We start from the raw sequence: 22067 nt of genomic DNA, 5'->3' as shown, positions 1-22067 counted from the left end.
TGATATGGCACTAGCCGTAACGTGACCATATTACCCCGCTGTTAGGAAAAAATGGTATTTTGACACTTTTTGATTTCATGCTGCTTTTCGATTAGGGGCTGTCCGTAAATTACGTCCGCATTCTTCTTAAAATGTTTATTCTCCCTCCCCTTGTCGTCCCAGTTGGTCCAAGTTTCCGTAACCTCCTCCGCTCTTCGAACGTCCACCAAAAATCGGCCCACTTAAAACCTTTATTACTTTAAGATTGATAAATACAATATGTAAAAACGAAATATTCAATAAATTTTGAAATAATTGCGGTATATCGAAATGCACAAATTGTATAAATTTTAATACAATATATGGACGTCCACAAAAGTTCAGTCTCTTTCCTCCCCCTCGTCTGACTTGTCTTGACTATATCCCTCCATTCCAGTATAGACATCATTCATGGACATCGCCTTACATTCGCTTCGTATTTGGGGAAATATCTATCTGGTAGTGTAAGTAAAAATTATACAAATACTTTCTTGACTTTGTTCTGTTTGTGTACGGTCGCCGTACATTTATAAAATAAAATTTAGTTGCCATATTTCCCCAGTTTACTATATAGTTTATTAAAGCTTCTCTTGTATTGAACAAATGACAATAAACAGAAATATAATGGGCACAGGAAAAATAATGTTCGTGCTCAATCTATAAGAATGTTGTGCTTAATAAAATAAGAATTAACTAAAGTCAAACAAGCATTTAAATAATAAACTCTCGAAAACAAACAGAAATATTTATAAAATATATAAAAGAGTACGGTTATTTTCAACATCAGTAACGGGAGCAATATCATCAACAGTAATTTAAAAGTAATTTCAATATATTATTTACATATAGATCATTGGGCGTATAATGTCGACTAAAATTTAATAAAAGTGAAAGCTTAACAAGAAATTTTTATAGCAATAAACCCTATAGAAAAATTTTAATTGGTCGAATTGGGGCGTAGTAACCGAACACGCGTACTCGTGTATTCTGTACTGTAATTAAATGAACGCTTCGCACAGTTATCAAATACTTTAGCGTTGTTCTAATTTGATTGCACGTAAAAGGTAACGTCTCGTACTTAATTATCGTCGATTTCTTTCATTGCCAGATTTACCACTCCACGCGGAGCAGATTTTTGTTTAGGAAAAATATCGTTTACGTTCTCGTCTTCGCGATTTTGTCTTTTGCACGAATTTCTGCCAATCGAACTTAAAAGAGTCATGATGACGGGAATAAATAACACTCCGTGCAAGATCGCTATGGCACAAGAAATGCTTATTATGATTACTGCGTCGTGCGATTCGGGCGAAGGTAAAAATATATTCATTATTAAGGCTAAAACGGTCGTGGTACAACCTTGAATGACCGGTATTCCGGTCAAAGATACGGCCCTAACTAAACGACGATTAGGATCGGTATCGTTGGAGGAGACGTAAGCACACGACACGTGGGCCGCGTTATCTACAGAAAATCCAATAACGATAATGAACACGGTAATAGAGTTGAAGTTCACATTAATGTTACAGTACGACATGTAACCTAGAACGCCTATCCCCGCAGAAACTATGTCTAACAGTACACATAAGATAGAAACGTAACTCGGCAAGAGAATAACGCAAACGACAAATATTGCCGCCAACACGACAGAGAAAGTTTGGCTAGCCGTAACGGGAATTATATCGACTAAATCGAAGTAGAAAAAATTCCAATTATATATAATTCCAGTCAATGGAGTTTCATCTAATTTTCTTTTCATTTTCACTAATTGAGAATAGAAATGTTTTCCGTCTCTAGTCACATTCGTTTGAAGAAAGAAACGAGAAGCGACGATATCTCTGTTATTTGAATCGAACGAAATGTCGTTTTTAAATCTTTTCGCCTCGGGAATACGAAGAAAAAAATTCTTAAGAACAAATATAAAATCGTCGGTGTTTGTCAAATTATACGAAGAGAACAACAGAGATATTCTCTTATCCGAGACAAACCGAAGATAACTTCTCAACCAGGATTCCGTCATTAGCGATCCACCAATCAGAGGATCGGATTCTAACGTTTGCATCGTTTTTTCTACTTTCTGTTGGACCAGAGGATCGGCGTAATCCAGCTTCTCTAGAATAATAAACTGTAACCTGTGTTGATATTGATAATAATATTGTTTCTGTAATCTATAATATCGATCTCGATATGTGTCCCCGATGACGTTTAAATTTAAATCAGCTTCAAAAGACAGTTTGGTAATGCCCCAAATTGCGAACCCTAAATACAAGAGATACAATATTATTACAAAAAGTTTTGCAACATTCGTTGTCAGAGATTGGATGAAATTTTCCCACGTGTTACTAATAAGCCAACAACGACTGTTTTTATCGGTGGATTCGGCTTGAACGTAGCAAAATATGTTTTTCAGTAAACTCTTTCTACCTGCAACTAAAAATATTCGTGTTATTTCATTTTCTATAAATCCTGTAGACAAATATAACTTTTTCCAATAGAATATAATTATTAAATAAGTAATGATATAATTCAATAATTATTATCTATTGACAAATATTTATTTAATATTAATTTGTTTTTACCTGTAGAAGAGAATTTCTTCAAAGGAAGAAATAATAAGGAATGTAAATTCTTTTCTTCAGCTTTTCCACAATACACAAAACAAGCTCCGATAAACGTGATTTGGTAGATGTAGTCAAAGGTCAAACACGTTGCCATGAATAAGCAGAACTCTCGAAATTCGGGTACCGAATTAAATATAATCCCCACTACGAAAGAAGTGATGTTGGTGAGGGATGTGATGGTTATAGAAACACCCGTTTCGGAGAACATTTCTGCCATTTTGTCTTCTACAGATTTTGTCTTTTCTGCTTTCATCCAAGCCGATAACATAATAAACGTATCGTCCATCCCGATTCCTACATGCAAAGACAATAATACAATCTCGTTTACGATAGTAATTTTTCAGCGTGTAATATCCGAAATATTTCAACTGATTATCTTTCGTTTTACGATAAAATATATGTAATTTATAAATTAAACTTAATTACCTTTACATTATTATAACAATTTAAATGTACTGTACAATACTTTGCAAAGATAACCTAAAAATATTCTTGGATAATTATAATGATTTACTGAAGATATGCTTTTCATTTTGGTTTGTGTAATGCCAAGAGCTTACGTACTTACAACACTACGAATAAAAGTACAGCTTTTTACGTTATTTTCTTTTCTTGTGTTTTGCCATAAAACAATTTAAAATAGTTTCGTCGTATTTGTACGATTCTTTCTTATTAACTATCTCATCTACTGCTAATACATTTTAATTGATTTTAAAATCATGTCTTGTCCTCGCCTTCTGTACATTTCAGCTATTTTTTTTTCACGAAATAATAAGAATGACGGAGAGTGCGGTGATGGATTTTGACACCTCATAGATATTTTTTTTTTTTTTGTCGTTTACTCACATTTATGTAATATGTAAACCACGTGTCTCGTTTTATGAGGATTTATGCCTTGTTTCTAGGAAATAGTTTACTATGCAATGTTTCGATATTTGGGAATGTCGGGTAGTATAGGACACCTAAACTTCTCCTATATTATAAAATATTTTTACAACTCAATTCGTCCAGATTACATTCCATACAAAACTTTATTGTCTTATAAAAACACCTGCTAAAACTTATTTTTCTAAGATAAAAATATTAATCATTTCTTTACAATCATTATGTGACCGAAGGGCCGGCACCTCTTTGGTGCCCTGTCAGGATGACACCACCGCGTCTCGGCGGACACGGAAGCCGCGTTATTTAGGTCACGCGAGCGGTCGCGTAACGGAGCGATCAGAGTCGAGATAGAAGGAGAGACAGCGCACCGGAAGTGACCTACTCATAGACTCTTTAACGTAACAATTGTTTAATGGTTAATGATAGGCTATACATTAGGGCTACTGTTAAATACATTTCTCGATTTGATAGTATTAAGATATTAAGATATTACGTTGTTCCTCGATTGAGAGAGAGAGTTTACTGAAGTTTCGCGTGGTGATAAATACCTTTTGTTTTTGCTGTTTTAATGGAGATTCTCAAGCGGTCTTGGTGAAGGGAAGAAAGTTCGGAATGTCAGTCCGGTAGAGGAAGTATCCGTAAGAATGATAGAACAGTATCCGCAAGGGTGTTAGTCGATGTTTCCGATGATCTTTTTGTAGATATCCGCATAGTAAGGCACTTAGGACAAGGTACTAGTGACAACTTCTCTTTTCGAAAGACGGGCGACGACTGCCACTTTGTTGTCGGTTTTTTCATGTTGGATTGTTGAAACGAAGATATTAGGTCGAAAGGTGCTGAGAAAGCGTCGTTATTACGCCTGAGAACTTAGTAGATGTTTAGCTCCCAGGTGTAAAAGTTGACAGTTGTCGAATGAAATTATGGCTACAATGTGAAATGATATAAACACACTAGAAGTCCGAATTCGGATCCTCACAATTATATTTTTACCAAGTTCAATTGTGGAGGATTGTATCGGACAAGAGAAAGATCTGCAACAAGAGAATTACTTTTGGTTTCACAAACAACTTTTTATTATTAGGCAGAGTTATTTTTGTCAGTAAATGACACACTGTACTTTGGCACAATGATCTGAAGGGGAGTTTGTTTTATTTTTGCTTCTACCTTTTTCGTAATCTTAGATACCCCATAAACAACTTGCTGTTTGAATTGAGTTATCGTACTCAAACTAAAACAGGTATCTTGTTCAGAGCAGAACGGCCACGAGATGGAGAAAAGCATCTTTTGTAACTTATCAAAGAAATTCAAACATCTTTAGCTTATTTTCTATAAGACGACACAAAGCTGATTTATCTACCGCGTTTTTAAAGTACAGATACAGTAAAGTCCCGAAAACTCGGCCTAATGTGGACCGAAGGGTGGCCGAGTTTGTGAAAATGCCGTGTTATCGGGAATGGGGATAAAAAAGAATAAGTACGAGTATTTTCTCAGAAAATGCTGTACTATACTTGTATGCATTGTTTGCTCGAGAATACAACAGAGAATAAACTGCCCAAATACCCTTAAACAAAGGAAAAGTACGTACAGTACTTTATGAAGGCATAGAGCCTTTACTACATGAAAATGAAAATAAATGAATACACAGTGTACAATAATTTACCTGATAAGACAGACCTCAGAAAAATACTTTATGAGACATAAAGCTGTCTATAATGATAATCAAGTAGGGGATTTTTCGCCCTGCCAGGGTGTGGCCGAGTTATCCGGACTACCGGGTTATCGAGTGACGAGTTTTCGGGACTCTACTGTATATTATTATTATTATTGTAAAAGTTAAGAAGGCCGTACCAGAGGCTTAGCCTTAGAAGAGAAGTAAGAATAGGATAAGAGAGGGGGAGGGGAAGATGGGGTAAGTATGATAGGAAAGTGTGAAGAAGAGATTTGTGAGCATCCAGCACCCTGCTCCGTTTATTGGAACACAAATGAATGTAATACAAAATGTAGGTACATGCCTGAAGAAAAACAATGAAACTGCTCCAATTTGTAGAGTACAACAGACCGCGGATTAAACAAAGATCACAGTAGACAACTCGCGACTTAGCGAATACAAATGTACATGACAGTTTAGACCGAACAAAACATAACATAACATAACATGAACCCCAGCTTGGGGGGACCCTGAAGACCTAGTATTAGTTATACTGGTCCAGGGGAACAAAAGAGGGACAAGTAGCCCGAACCACTAGGCTTGCGCGTATAAAAGAAAGAAAGTTAACCGAACAACCGAACTTAGCGAATACAAATGTATATGACAATTTAGAATGAACAAAACATAATATAATATAACATGAACCCCAGCTTGGGGGGACCCTGAAGACCTAGTATTAGTTATACTGGTCCAGGGGAACAAAAGAGGGACAAGTGGCCTGAACCACTAGGCTAGCGCGTATAAAAGAAAGAAAGTTAACCGTACAACCTTGCCAGGCTATCCAGGCTGGTTGCATTGCTGAGGCAGGTTGCGATGAGCACAAACACAAAGGTAAAATATTTGCCGGCTAGTCTGTTGTCACTGGAGAAGGGAGACCATCTTGGCTTGCGGTGGTCCCTCAGGTAAAGTTGGGAAAAGTGTTTCCTGTTTTGAGAATGAATGTCTTGAAGGCAGTTGTTGTAATGTTGTTAGTAAGGAAGTCCTGACTTCGACAGGGCCAGTGGAACCCCTGAGAATACATTACATGCTTGAGCTGCTTGCGATGAGTGACGTGTTTAACACAGGTAAACAAAATGTGTTCTGGAGTTTCATCTTCTTCCTGGCATTCACAAATACTGGTCCCTTTGTTTAAGAACCTGTTGAGATATTGTTTGAAGCCACCATGACCAGTAATGTACTGGGTAATATGAAAATCAGGATTGAAGTGGCTCAATTTATCCCTCCCTTTGACGTCCGGGAAAAAGTTGAAGGTCACTCTGCCTGTCGTCTCCGTGGCCCACCTCTCTTGCCACCTGTTGATTGTGAATTCTTTGAGCTGGTTCTTTACCCAGTTATAGGGAACAAGCGAGAAGGTTGGACCATTTAAATGACTTATAGCTTTCTTTGCCAGAAAGTCTGCTTTGTCGTTACCTATTTCTCCAGAATGCCCTTTTGTCCAATGAAAGTGTACTTTGATGTGATTACTTTTCAGATTAGACACCATGTGGATGATATCTTTTATTAGCTTGAATTTAGTGTTCATTGCTTTTATTTGGTGAAGAGCCACCCTGCTATCGCTAATAATTGTTATTTCTTCTTTGGTCCTGTTATTGATTGTCCTCTGAATATGCTCCAGGGATTTGAGGATAGCCAGACTCGCTGCCTGATTTATCGCACAGAAGGGGCCTAGTTTGTAATAGGCTTGATGAACCACCCTATTGTTACAATCTATTTATACAAAAGCTGCACCCACCCCCATTGGGCCTTTTGACCCATCTGTGTAAAACTTTGTAGCTATGTTTTTGTTTTCATCTGTGCAAAGTACCACATCTGGGGGATCAGTGGCCGGGTGCATTAGGTAGTGGACTCTACTGTATAACAATTTGCAATGTCGTATTAATATCTTGCTGTACAGTGCATTCCATCAGTTTTGAAAGATCAGTATATTTCATACACTTAAAATATTTTGAGTAAATGCGAGAGATAAAATATGCGTCAACGGATTTCATATCTTATTGATTGCGTATCTTACTAGCGCTAGAAGACAAAGAACGCGGCGATTCTCTATAAAAAATATCGCGTAAGTAACGAAACACGACATCTTTCCACGCATAAAGGTGGCCTAAATATTAAAGATGCTAGCTAACGGCTGTTATAAATTACAGTACGTTCGATACACGGAGATACTTGTGTGGAATCTCGGGTCGATACTTTATGTTTAAATTGAAAATTTAAAAATTTGACAAACAAAACCATTTGCTTTGTAGTCGTAAATCAGAGAAATTTCTTTTCGATTTATCAATAGAACGAATTTTCTGAGGAGAGATGTTGACTTTGATATTATGTCGTTGTTTCTCTCCTCGGGTGACTCGAATCATCCCAGATCATTGGACGACTAAGATACTATAAATAGGGCTAAACACAAACTTCCAACGCTAGAACTGCGAAACCGAACTCTCAAGAAAATTCGTGTCCGGACTAAAAGAGTTTCTCTCAAATGTAGTAAATCGCGGCCATACCCGTAAATGGCACAAGAAAATAAAAACCGTAATGAAATATTATGTTTAACTCAAATATATAAACTCTCTCGTCAGGATAAATTTGGTGGTTTAAGATTTGAAGTCCTCTCTCTCTCTCTCTAAGGTTATCGAGACGAAACATTTTTATTGTCATTCCTAACATCGAATTTCGAATTAGTTATTTTTCAAATTGAGTTGAATAAAGTAAGCAAAATGGGTTCATTAAAATAATTACTATTGATGAAAAATGAAAACTTACCTAAGACAAGAAACGGAACAATAACAGTCGTAACCGTAATGGCAATTCCTAAATACATCAATAATCCAATTCCGGAAATTACACTCATGCCAGTAACAACCGTGGACAAGATTCCTATCCACGGCTTGCTTCTGAGAAAATCCGGCGAAAGGCACGTCCCAATAACGAAAAGTACCATTAATAACATAGAATAGAGCACGTACTTTCTGGAAAGCAGTAAAATGTCCGTTTTCGATTCTTCGTAAGAAAAAGAGTGATCTTTGACCACATTTATGTCGCTAAAGTTCAGCTTTTCGATGTTATCGATAAAATTCTTCTGCCATTTTCTGCTCAGTCTTTTTCGTGTTTTATCCCGACTGTTTAAAATATAAACTAATCTGAGAGCTCGAGCAGAAATGATTTCACTTTTATTATTAACGGCGACTCCTCCTAAAGAGACTAAATTGTATTCTTCCTCTTTGATATCGTCGCTGTCGTTTCTAGGATATTTAAGTGGAAATGTTCCGTTTTCTATTTGAGCCATGTGCTTTTGGAGAAGAAGGATTTTATTCCGCCAACACCTTTTCTTATTTTTAGCGCACAAATCTTCGTACTTCCACCGGCCTTCGTCCGTAATGGTAAATTCACGTATGATTTTGTCTAACTTCGTTATTTCTTGGAAGACGGATGATCGTAAAACAGATCCTTTGTCTTTTGGCTCGACGATTACAGTCCCGTAATAAAGTGGTTCCACGGATTTTTCGGGGTAGAATTCTGAATAATCGGTGGGAAACAACTCGGTTAAGAGCGATTTATATTTGCCGATGATACCGATTTCGCTAATCAGTGTATCGTCACTAAAGTTTATTTTTAATCTCTGAATTCCCGTAGTCAATAAAAGTGTAATGAAAATGGGAAAAGCCAAGAACCAGGGGGCATTTCTGTTGACGATTCTTCCGTGATTTTCGAACTTCTTAGATAAAAACTTGTAGGCCAATCCCGCTTTTATCGGCATTTTCAATCTGAAAAGAAACAATACGTAAGTGTTAAGTTCCATTTTAAATTCGTCTTTTTAACATTAATGCAGCTCTACGCATTAATATTTTATATATTAATGCGTATATATTGTATACATTTATATATTATATATATAGCCTATATATATTTTGTATAGTTATATATTTTAAACTGTTTTATTATCGTATTTAGGCCTACTGAATATCACTATGTAACTTTATATTCGCTAAATTAAATTTAATTATGAGATAATTTTATTTAATTTTAATAAGTATTCTTTATAAAATAAGGTTTTTTATATCGCTCGGTAAGAAAGAAGAACGACAAAAAAATGTTTGTATGCAAATCATCAATATTATAACAGTATTTTACTTTATTTATAATATTCAAACGTGTTTCTGAAAATTCTAATAAAACCAAAATAAGATATAATTTCCTCGTGTTTGTATTCTTTATAAAATAAGGCTTTTTATATCGCTCGGTAAGAACGAAGAACGACAAAAAAATGTTTGTATGCAAATCATCAATATTATAACAGTATTTTAGTTTATTTATAATATTCAAACGTGTTTCTGAAAATTTTAAAAAAACAAAAATCTATATATATAATCCGTTCAACGGGTATCCGTCTGTTTGTCCCGTAACCGTTTGATAACGAACACTAGAGGCGCCCCTATCGTGTGCCATATTTCAAACATTCAAATTAACAATTTTAATTCTTATTTAAATTAACAGTATGAATTATTATTATTCATTTCGCCAATAAATTATTATTTGGTCAATATAACAATATAAATAATTCAGTATATTTGTAATAGGAATTTATTATTTCAGGGGCTTATATCTCGCGAAGGGTCGCGAGTAGGGGTATGGTTCCTTTGCCTTTATTGTTCGCACAGGGGGCTACAGTTTGGGGCGTCGCCACCTCTTTACCTAATCTTACCATTGAGACTACAACAGAGGTGTAGAGCATACTGATAGGAACAAAAAAGTCAAAGGAACCGTGCTTCATGGAAATTTGTAAACAACGCCCACTAGGGGGCGTCCCGGGCTACTAGTAAGATATAATCTCCTCGTGTTTGCATTCTTATTTAGTAATACAGGTAACCCCCACATAACACGGCACATCTATAGCACGGATTCACTCTAACACGGTTCGAGAATTAGGAACATCCCCCATATAGCACGGTCTCAATATAACACGGTTCAGGAATTGGGTAAACCCTCGTACAACATAAAATGTAATAAAGGGTGCGTTCTTTTATACCTTCGCGTAACTCCATGCGAGCATTCTAATTGTTTTCGTGGCTACTTTGAATGGTCTTTCAACAAATAATCCATTTAATGGTTAAATTACGATCAGATGTCAGCCTTTCATTTTAGGTATCTGACGCCTTAACATTAAAAATTAAGTAAATCTTCTCACCAACTGCCAAGTTTTATACCATCCGTATCAGGTTCAAGCCCTCTAGTGGTGGACACGAGTTATCTTTGATTTGCATATAGTTACAATTTCATGATGAACTCAGGACATTTTTCTTCTAATTATCAATTAGAGTTCAGACTATTGGCAGTTGGTGAGAAGATTTACTTAATTTTTAATGTTAAGGCATCAGATACCTAAAATGAAAGGCTGACGTCTGATCGTTTTTAATTGTAAATTTTACCTATTGTTATTCGTTTTTATGAAGTGATTTCTTCAAACCAATGTAAAGGCTACTTCTATGGTGTATGAAAAAAGGATTAATTGATAGACTCAAAAATTAAATAATTTTTTGTACATAGTCTGAATCTCTAATTGATAATTAGAAGAAAAATATCCTGAGTTCATCATGAAATTGTAACTACATGCAAATCAAAGATAACTCGTATCCACCACTAGAGGGCTTGAACCTGATACAGATGGTATAAAACTTGGCAGTTGGTGAGAAGATTTACTTAATTTTTAATGTTAAGGCGTCAGATACCTAAAATGAAAGGCTGACGTCTGATCGTTTTTAATTGTAAATTTTACCTATTGTTATTCGTTTTTATGAAGTGATTTCTTCAAACCAATGTAAAGGCTACTTCTATGGTGTATGAAAAAAGGATTAATTGATAGACTCAAAAATTAAATAATTTTTTGTACATAGTCTGAATCTCTAATTGAAAATTAGAAGAAAAATATCCTGAGTTCATCATGAAATTGTAACTATATGCAAATCAAAGATAACTCGTATCCACCACTAGAGGGCTTGAACCTGATACAGATGGTATAAAACTTGGCAGTTGGTGAGAAGATTTACTTAATTTTTAATGTTAAGGCGTCAGATACCTAAAATGAAAGGCTGACGTCTGATCGTTTTTAATTGTAAATTTTACCTATTGTTATTCGTTTTTATGAAGTGATTTCTTCAAACCAATGTAAAGGCTACTTCTATGGTGTACGAAAAAAGGATTTGATAGACTCAAAAATTAATTAAATAATTTTTTGTACATAGTCTGAACTCTAATTGATAATCAGAAGAAAAATATCCTGAGTTCATCATGAAATTGTAATAAATTAAATTATTTAATTACTAAATGTATAGTTTTTGGTGCGGACAGATCTGTACCTATTTTCAATTAAACACCCAGTAAAACAATAATGTAGAACTTATAATATATAGAATCGATAAATATTAGGCTTATAAATTTCAATAAAATCAGAAATTTAACATTTGTGAATTTTATATCTGTTCGAGAACTTTTCCTGAATTTTTGTACGTTTTTATTTCTAACAATAAAATGAATGAGACATTTGTACGATCTGAGATTTACAATTACATCTCGGGTTACGAATACCCCTGTTTACGAACAAGTTGCTTTATGAACCAAATTTTAAACGCCACATTTGCTTCGGTTGCCGTACGATAACTCGGTTTCCGAACAAACTACTCGGCTGAGCCGGCCACTGACTGTCAACTTGTCAACTTCCTATACTTCCTGTATTATCGGAATAAATTTTGTACCGCGCGTGTAAATTTTTCGTTTTTCTTAATGTTATATTCTTATTTTCATTTATTATTATTTATTTTAATGTATACACTCCAGTGTGCATGCTATGTACACTATTATTGTTGTTGTTATTATAATTATTATTATTTTCTCACTGTCTTCCGCCACAATCAATTGTCGGGATAAACTTTTGTAACTCGAGTGTTCATATTTCGTTTTACTCAATGTTTTATTTTATTTTATTATTATTATCATTGTTATTATTATTTCTTAATGTATCTACTTCAATAACGGAGCACACACTCGGTATTAACTGAGCCTTGACCCACTCTTTGTATACTTTACTCTATGATCTCACTATATGGGGCTCGATTCTGGCTGGCCGTAAAACATTATTTCACACTTTCCAATCTTTCTTGCCCCATTTTCAACCAAAACCTTATACCTTCCCCTTCTTACTTCTTTTCAAAGGCTAAAGGTGGCTATACACGTTAAGTTAATTGTTTAAAACTGCCTGACCTTGAGGAACTTCAGAATTTCCTATCGCCCACAAACGAAGAAAAGCTCTCAACAGAGGCGTAGCTAGGGTGGGGCAGCTCGCCCCGGGCGCCACTCGCAGAGGGGCGCCAAATGGTTTCCAAGAAAACAAGGTTTGTGTCTGGAGGGGAAGGGGTGCCAATATAGTATCGTGCCCCGGGCGCCAGTTATGTTCTCTACGCCATTGTCTCTCAGTCAGTCAGTCGGCCATGGCATCTGATGACGACATACTGACTGTTCTTGGATGTTTATTGGCAACAAATTCTATTAAAAGTAGCGAAAAAAAGTATGCATAGAAGTCTATGGTGTGAATAGTAGTAGTAGTGATTTGGGTAGCACTGATCACAAAAATAATTTTTCATACGAATAATTTTTAATGGAATTATTTCAGATTACAAAACTAATTTTTCAAGAGAAATTTTGTGCTATAGATTCTGTTAAAAAGCATCAATTATCAGCGAAAGATCGATGGCAAGTCCATTTTACTACCAAAAAAATTTTAGGATTAAATTTTATAGACGAAAAATAGCTAATTATAAAATCAACACGTTGTATAGATATTTGATAAATAAGTAACAAATATAATTTAATTAATTATTATATTAAACTATTTCCGTATTTTACTTTGTCTTATTGTTAAAATATTATTTAAAATCCCCGTGTTTTAATTTATTCGGATATTAGAAGAAGAATAAAAATAGCAAATATATATTAATAATTGTCAACCACATTCGATATTAGTACAAATTGTAAACATTATTATCGCAAATTAATTTTATAATTTCATAATTAAAAAGAATTTATTAAACTTTGTCTTATTTTAAGTTGTCATGTTTTAATTTACTCGGATATTAAAACAATAAATTTTTGAAAATGTAAAAGAAAATGATATAGAGTACAAAGATGTTTTATGAAACTGAAGAAATGAATTGAGAAGTTTTCTAAATATTAAAATTATTTATAATTTTAATTTATAATTTTAATTTACTCAAAATATTTTTCATCTGAAAATAATTTATAACCTAAAAAATTAATTTTTTAGGTTATAAATAAAAAAAGTTAATAAGGTTATAGAAAATAATTCTTCCAAACATTCACGAGACATTGCAGTGACAGACACGCAGTCTGACACTGCGCCAGGAAAATTAAATTGTTTTTCTATTCTGCTCCGGTAGTCGGTACAGTTCTCTAAAATTGTTAAGTTTTCCCCACGCACTATCAGGAATTACTCAAGGTCAGGCATGCGTGGTCAATCCTTTGAGGATTAACTTAACGTGTATAGCCGCCTTTAGCCACTGGTACGGCCTTCTTAACATTTGCAAACCAAACCAAACCAACCAAACCAAACTTCCTGTGTTAAAGAAAGTTGACGACCTGACCAATCAAAGACCGCATTACCGACTCGGTAGTGGCGCCTTTTTGAAAGTGAATTGTTCCTGGAAAAACGGCGGAAGTGCGGCGGCACACAGGGCACTAAAGAAAGAAGAAAGGCGGAGGAAGGACGAAGCTGATATGCCTCGGTAAACTGAAACCTGTTCTGCAAAGTATCTCAAGTACTTTACAGTGTACTTTACTAACAAACCTACCTTGTTATTATATGCTAAATGTGTTATTCACGTTCGGTGATAAATGTGTTTAGGAAGATCCAGTTGCATCGTTGTTTAGGAAGATCCAGTTGCAACTAAAAAATTTTCTTCGAAGTGGATACGGGGAGTCCTCGTTCAACTCGGCTAATTACGACCAAAACTTTGCCAATTTAAGTGAACCTACGTAAAACGGGGAACATAAGGCTATAGAAAATCATATTTAAAATGATTAATTGCAGCTTTACTAAAGCAAAACGAAATAATAAACGTGAAAGAATTCTTTATTATCCCTATTTACACACATGTAAAATACTTATTATCAATATATTTGTACATCAGAAATTATTTCTAAATATCATTTATAATGTAAAGTACGCTGTTTCCTGCAGTTTATTTTTTCATTTTATATTGTTTTATAACAAGATAATAAGTGTTTCATCTCGTGCTCGAAGTTTTCTGCACGTTCATAAACTCGATCGTTTTTAAGAAAATAATTGGCAATTTTCTTCACACTTCGCAACGTGTCACGTCAGCCATCAATGGACAGTCAGTTTTCATTGGAAATTTTATCCAAATCTTAATCACCGTCAATTGTATGCTTACATTATTTATATATTATAACTAGCAGACGAGCTCGACGTTCCTCGAGAAAAAAAACATCATCAAATATTAAAATTAAAACTAAAATACAATCTAATAGATTCTTTCGTACTTTTAACCTTTCTATTAGAATATATTACGCTATAGTACAGGGGTGGCCAACGTTTTTAGCAGGCGGGCCAAACTTTAGAAATAATATTTCCTGCCGGGCCACTCACTCACCTAATATTTTTTTTGTTAATTAAAGTAAACAAGCAAGCTACAGCTTCAACCACATCGTTGCTTTCCAGTAGCTGAGATCGTGGTCAAACACTTGCCTGGTTTAATGTAAAAAAACACAAAAAATAGGTATATTTATTTTTTTGAAGAAAATAAAACATAACCGAGAATCAAACATATTTATTAAACAATTTAAAAACATTTAAAAGTGAGACATATTTGTTTTACAGAACTAAGTGCATCAAAATTGATCTCGACTGATGTCGCTACACGCAAACAGTTTTCCAAATGAACATCAGTAATTCGTGTTCTGACTTGTGATTTGATGTACATGTACTTCATGCGACTAAAAAGTTGTTCACATGCATAAGTGTTTCCACATAGCGAAACCATCGATAGAGCATGTTTGTAAAACGCAGGATATTTATCCTTGTCCAAATACGTTTCATAGAACTCTTCCAAACCTTCTTAACTCTTCTAATGTTCATTTGGTGATATGAACAATAAACTTAACATTTATGTTCATTTGACCTAGCTCTGCGGGCCGCAACACGACCCCCGGCGGGCCGCATGCGGCCCGCGGGCCTCATGTTGGCCACCCCTGCTATAGTATTTGATTTATATAACAAAAAAGGGCATCTTACGTAAAGGTTTATCGCATCGAGTGACCAATCTAACATATTTTTAAAAGTCTTTATTTCTCTGCCGTACACAATTTAAAATAAATTCGAATATATAGCATACTAAATAATTATGTAAGATGTTAAAAATTCTACAGTAATGTCACGAGGAGTTAAACATTTAACTTTCTTTATAATTCACAGATATTAAATGACGTTTTCCGAGTCCAAATAAAAAAAATTTGCCTTTCTATTGCCTTATTACCATTAACGATATTCGCAAACTGTTACAAAGTTCGTGGTGCGAAGAAATAAAACAAATCCTTCGTTCTCTGTGAATTGTACTATACTTTATAATTTTTCAAAATTATAATTAATAAGAAGATATTTGTTTAAATCATTTACACACTAATTTGTATCTTATTTAAAACCTAAACAATTTAATCGAAAAGTTTCGTATCAAGTGTAAAATACGGCTCAAGGACAGTCAAATTATTGTGACGTAAACAAGATATATAAAAAAACTTGACAAACAACTAGTAGGCCTACGAGTAGCGATCAGTCAAATCCGTAGATGTGAATTTAGAAGCATTAATGTAGAAGCAACCTCTCAAAGAAACAATCGAGAAAAAAATAATTTAAACGATGGCATACGGAGAAACTTATGGGTGAAGGATGGGAGAGAAAGTTGAGAAACAGACAATTTGGAAGTGATTCGCTCGAAACAGGACAACAGTTTAATAGATGTTCATTTTGCATAATCAAATACAAAATACAATTATAAATCAGTAAAGTACAGTACATTTATATCTTATCTACCCACGCGCCTATCACCAAGAGAAAGTTTACAAATTAAACGCGAGACAATGAATACCTGTGTTGTACTTCTAATATGAGTCTTCATCAGGATAAGTCTTGTGCTAGGTCTCTGCGGTAAGTCGCTACTCCGACTTGAAGAAAGGAAGTCGTCGTGACAGAGGTTCTTGGGTCGAGGTGAAGGCGTTCGTTGAGCCAGGTAAAACTTTCGATGTAAGAAGTTGTAAGTGTTATTAAACAGTTTCGAGCTGTAGAGGGTCAGAGCGAGTACTGTGGTGGACGGTCACAACTCAATTAACGAACCAACGGACGAACTCTGTCACCTTCTCTCATCCTTCCTTTTCTTTTGGGGTCTNCCAGGTAAAACTTTCGATGTAAGAAGTTGTAAGTGTTATTAAACAGTTTCGAGCTGTAGAGGGTCAGAGCGAGTACTGTGGTGGACGGTCACAACTCAATTAACGAACCAACGGACGAACTCTGTCACCTTCTCTCATCCTTCCTTTTCTTTTGGGGTCTTTTCCTCTCCATCGTAATGCCGAAATTTGAGAACTAGACTATGTTCTAATCCCCGATTTGTGGCGAAATTTCCTGCGATGAATAGAATGCGGTTTTGTCGGAAGATGTGTCATTTACGAAGAAAACGTTATCAAAGAGAAAATCTTATGAATTTTCTCGGTTATATTTCCATCTCAAACTTAAATGATTTTTTCGAACATATTTTATATTTTTAATATTTTATAAATTTCGCCATTTTGAAAACAATACACCGAAGCTTACAATAAAACAAAAGGGACTAAATATGTTTAAACACGATCTTAGATGATAACGTACAAGTAAAGTGTGCGGCTCAAGAAGTCATCTGTTAATTGTGACAAATTAAAATCAAACGGGGTTTTACATACTTTTCAAATATTTGAGAACAGACGGAAGACAAAAACGCTTCTTCCTCAACCATCATTTCAAAATTAGCAACTCCAGCCCTTCTATCACCCTCAATTCGACCTAATAAACATGCATCTGCTGTCACTAACGTCCTCGCAGCGAAAGAGTAGGCACGAGTCAGCCTGAATTGGAAGGGTCTATGTCAGATGAAAAGGACGGAAGGAGTTAATAGTAATTTATAATTGTCGTTATGCTTCGAGAAACACCAGAAGTCGAAAAATCTACTTCATATTCGCATACGCGATCTCGGCCACTGGCCATCTCGTTTTTTCGGATGCGAGATCTAGCGGGCTTTTTAACAATACTAGAAACGGCAAATTTAGACTTATGGTACGGTACTTGGAATTTTTAAAACATATACTTGCAAACTATACTATAAAAATAACGCTATTGCAAGCCGGTAATAAATGTGAATTACTGCACTTCATCTGGGGGATGACTAGAAAAACAAGTCAGCTATGTTGCCGTTTATCTGGTTCATTAAGTCACACGAACCGCTCGGCCATTTACGGTAGTGTAAACGCATGGCTTACATTACCGTAAATATCAAAAGATTCTCCAATTTGCTCCCTTGTAATAATACTGCCTTAATGGCAATACAAATGCAGCTGCCACCTGCGAACTACTCTAATCTAGAGCTAATCGTCACTCTCGTCTGTTTGATGCGCTATCTACGATCTGAGAATACCTTTCACCGTGTAAAGAACAATCAAATTGGCGTGTGGAGTAAGACAGTTACTGACAAGAGTGCCCGTATATTGGGACACTCGGACACGTTCCTTTTTTTTTCGTCTCTGGGTTGACTATTTCCTAATTTCCAAGGATGGTGAGGTACCAAATTTATCAACAAGCAGTAGGAAACTTACGTCTTATAGATATCTTAGTATGCAAATATAAAAGAAACTAATGAAGGATATTGTGCATTGTCCATTGTAACGGTTTTTATTAGTTATTGTTTGTCTCATGTTGATCAAAACCAAATTCCTTGTTTTCCAGGCCAAGTTAGCTCCGAGTGCAACCACAGCCAGCTTGTAGGAGTGCCGATGGGATATTCAATCATAGTGCGAAGCTTCTTGCATAATGCACGATGCACTTTTTCATAGCTTATGTCTCCATTTCTATAGTTTGGGGGCGCCGCTGGACCGTAATAAATAGACGTCCGGATTAACTTATATATCTTCACTCGCTCGATGTTCTCCGCTTTGTCGAGTAAAGGTAAGTGCTGTGATTAACTCGCCCCACCTCCTACGTCACATTTCCGCTTAGTCACTAATAAAAATTCGACCGTTCATCGGACACTTTTACATACGCACTTCTAAGTTACTACGTTACTACTAATGCCACTTCTATACAATTATCTATGCGACTTCAGATAATGGAAACGCCACTAAGATCAATTAATTAACGGTCTTATTATTTATAAAAGATATTTATTACACTACACGACGGTCTGATATTACTATTTTGAGTAACATCAACGTTTCGGTATTCGATGACAGCGTCTCATATTCGAGCATCAATCGTAAGTAAGGGCATAAAAGATTTGTGAAATGCTCCAAATGTGTGACGCCAGCTTCCCTTTACCCTTCGATATAGAAATTTCGATATTACGTAAACATTTAAAAACTCGACTTTCAGGTTCCGGTAAATCTGTTACACAACATTTGACGGTTTGAGATGTATTATTAATTTCAATTAAATTTGTGCGAAATAAGTCTAATAGTCGAATATTAAAATTTCCTCTACACAGTAACAAATACTCTTACAAAATACAGTACCTTACAGATTCAAAAAGTGTCTTTTAACCGTAAATTTTAATTTTACTGTAGTATTTAATAAAACAAGAAGCCTGAAATATTTTTTGCAACACAAACGTTTAACATACTTTCTATCGCTATTCGAATATAAATGAACTAACCTGAAAAAGTATCGTCTCCTCTTTTTTATAACGTTATCATTCTTCTTAACTCCAATTTTTTAACTTCCAAGTTTAACGAGTTAGCGGTCAATCATGCGGCAGTCTTGCCTTAGGGATATTCGCATTCTGATTAACAAAACGCTTCTTCGCCTGTTTGATTAACAATTCAAAAATTTACTTTCGTAGTTATTTAGTAAATAAATGTGTGCTTAACGATTGGTAGTCGAAATTGGGTGTCTTCGAGTGAATACAACTGTCGCGCGTGATTTTCTCCGTGCCGATTCCTAAACGAGCATTTACGTAACTGTTATGGAACAGGACCGATTCACCTTGGCCAAATCCGGCCTTTTTCCCGCCTTTTTACATGGTACGCCCTCTCTCGGATCCTCCTAGCTCCACCGCTAACGCTACAGTATCTATTTATATACATAAAGGAATTTACATTAAAAAAACACAAGTATTCAATCACAATCACTTTCATCTATACCGTTTGATTAATACGTCTAACATCGGAATTGAAAAAACCTCAATTGCAGCCATTATTTTTTCTCCTCTGAAGATTTCGTGCAAGATTTCGCAATTTTCATTTACTTGTTTGTTGTTATCTACATAAATTTTAATAGTAGTTTTAAAGATCCAAATTGCTTTTTAATTTGGATGAAAATTATTTCTACTTCCGACGATAATAAACGAAACGCATTCGGCTTCGGTACAATTATTATTATTATTTTGAATTTTTAAATTATTTTTATTAATTATAATTTTTACTTTCTACGTAGTTTCGTCCTAAATATCTCTCTCGCCCTAAGACCATTAACGCGACTAATTATAATAGCATTTGTTTTATTAACAAGTAGGCCTACAGACTTTTAAAAATATATCACTTATAATAATTTAACTATAAAAAATAAAATCTACATTTAAATATAAAGGGAATTTAATGCAGACTGTCTCGGATGCAGAGCCTATTGTAGAGATGATTGGGCTTCCCGCCTGCCTGTTTATAAAACGAAGCCATAAATTCTACCTTATGTAATATCAAAAAATAAAATTTCAAATATTTAATAATAATAATAATATGTACAGTTCTTAACTAAAACAATTTATTCTACTTTAAAAAATTGAAAATCGTCCATTTTCACCCTTCTAAATTTGTTGTGTGTTTAAAAATATGTATAAAAGTCGAAAGCCAAGAAGTACTTTCGCATTATAAAGAAAGTTTCGAGAAAGCTGACGAAAAATAATACAATTTTTTCTGGGACAAGGAAAGTTTTATTTTTGTACGTTTTGACAAAAATAATTTTGTTTCTACAGTTTTACTTATTTTACCCCGCGGTTTTAATAATTCTTATTCCAGATGACGCCATAATTAATTTTATGAGATTTTTTGCCGATATACTAAATAAAATACAGACCGAAGAGGGTACACAGCCAAAAATTCATATTTGACCTAAGTTATAGATTCATTCATGTGACTTTCAGTAAATATTGGTTTTTAACTCTTATATACCTAAGTTATAGAAAATAAACCTACTTTTTCATAAAAAAAGGAGTGTTTCTGTGCAATTTCTTCTCAATAGGAACTTTACGCTAATTCCAAAAAACATGCCATTGTGACCGTAGAGCCGGTGTCTCTTTAACACCACCGAGTCTCGCTGGACTCGGAAATAGCCTACTTTACGTCAGGATGCGACTATGCAGACGCAAATTTAGAGTGAGCGAGAGGTTGCGAGCGATTTAGTTTTCGCAAAGGGAAACCATGCACAAACGAGAAGCGAGAAATAACGCTAGCGAGAGCGAATTTCTAGTTCTCGCACATATCTGACAGATTTTGATATTTATCGCGTCTCGCTTCTTCTCGCCACATATTCTCGCTCGCTCGCGTCTGCATAGTCGCATCCTCACGCGAGCGGTAGTGGCTGAACGGTTGGATTCGAAGTAGAGGTGAGGAGAGAGACGAGTAAGTGACTCACTCGGATTTCATATTAAATAACAATAACAATTTTAATAAGAACCAAAGAAAATACAGATATATTCGATAGCGGGCATGCCTAAAGTTCCCCTAATTATACTAGGCCGTTCGTTCGAGAGAGAGAGTTTACAAACGAATCGCGGGCTGATAAATACCTTTCTTCTGAGTCAAAGATCTGTAGTAAGATGACCCCGCCGATGGAAAGTTCGATCAAACGGTCTGGGTCTTGTCCGTTAACAAGAGCACGGAGGTGTGGAGGCACGGAAGTGGAGACGATATCCGTAAAAAGGCACGATCGTTATCACGGTTTTAGCTCTGGATTCCTGGTTACGGTATTAATCCTCGAGGACGACTTTGGTGGACGGACTTCGGAAGACGACTGACTTCGGCTGTTTTTTCCGTTCTCCCTTGTTATTCCTCTTGAGTTTTTCCCACGAGGTCAGGAGGTTGTTGTTAAGGGTCTGGCGTCCAATGCGGGCACTTTATCGAAAGTTCCGGGTGACACATCACTGACTAGCTGGATCCTCCTCAACAAGGAACCAACTCCGCGGGAAATAATTTTTACCTCACACAACTAATTAAGAGAACAGCGAGCATTCAAGTATTAATTTTCATAAATTCTTTTCACTTTACCGGAAATAAAACTGGCAAAATTGGCCAATTGATTTTAGTAAGGCAGTCGAAAATAAACGGAAGCTCGAATTTGAAGTACGAAGGAAACATATTGACGTCATAGTATTACGTCCATCTCCTCTTATCGAGTTACTCCCATCGCCTGTACTCCAGCCTTTCGGTATCGTCTTTTACCTTTATTTTCTACCCCGCTAAACACCGAAGTGTGTCCAAACTAAAGAAGTGAACTTCGTCTAACACAAAGACCAAAACTGCAGAAAGAGCGT

The 22067-nt window shown here is 35.4% G+C and overlaps 1 protein-coding gene across 4 annotated transcripts; it reads right to left on the bottom strand.

The window, feature by feature from the left end:
• Positions 1 to 901: 901 nt before the first annotated feature.
• Positions 902 to 19513, bottom strand: LOC111629328 (patched domain-containing protein 3-like). Of its 4 annotated transcripts, none has more exons than XM_023373214.1 (5): positions 19197 to 19513; positions 14082 to 14261; positions 7987 to 8987; positions 2595 to 2930; positions 902 to 2445 (listed from the first exon to the last, which is right to left on the bottom strand). In XM_023373214.1, exons 3-5 carry the CDS (start codon positions 8978 to 8980, stop codon positions 1097 to 1099), a joined length of 2679 nt encoding a protein of 892 aa, XP_023228982.1. In that variant the 5' UTR covers positions 8981 to 8987; positions 14082 to 14261; positions 19197 to 19513; the 3' UTR covers positions 902 to 1096. The 4 variants fall into 4 exon arrangements, with proteins under 4 accessions (XP_023228982.1, XP_023228985.1, XP_023228984.1 ...); XM_023373217.1 differs by having other exon boundaries at positions 902 to 2439; XM_023373216.1 differs by lacking the exon at positions 14082 to 14261.
• Positions 19514 to 22067: the final 2554 nt, after the last annotated feature.

This window comes from Centruroides sculpturatus, unplaced genomic scaffold, assembly GCF_000671375.1.
Source record: "Centruroides sculpturatus isolate CEXI.00-Female unplaced genomic scaffold, Cexi_2.0 scaffold395, whole genome shotgun sequence".
Lineage (NCBI taxonomy): Eukaryota > Metazoa > Arthropoda > Arachnida > Scorpiones > Buthidae > Centruroides > Centruroides sculpturatus.
The sequence above is the reverse complement of the archived record's forward strand: the minus strand, read 5'-3'. Positions and strand labels throughout refer to the sequence as shown.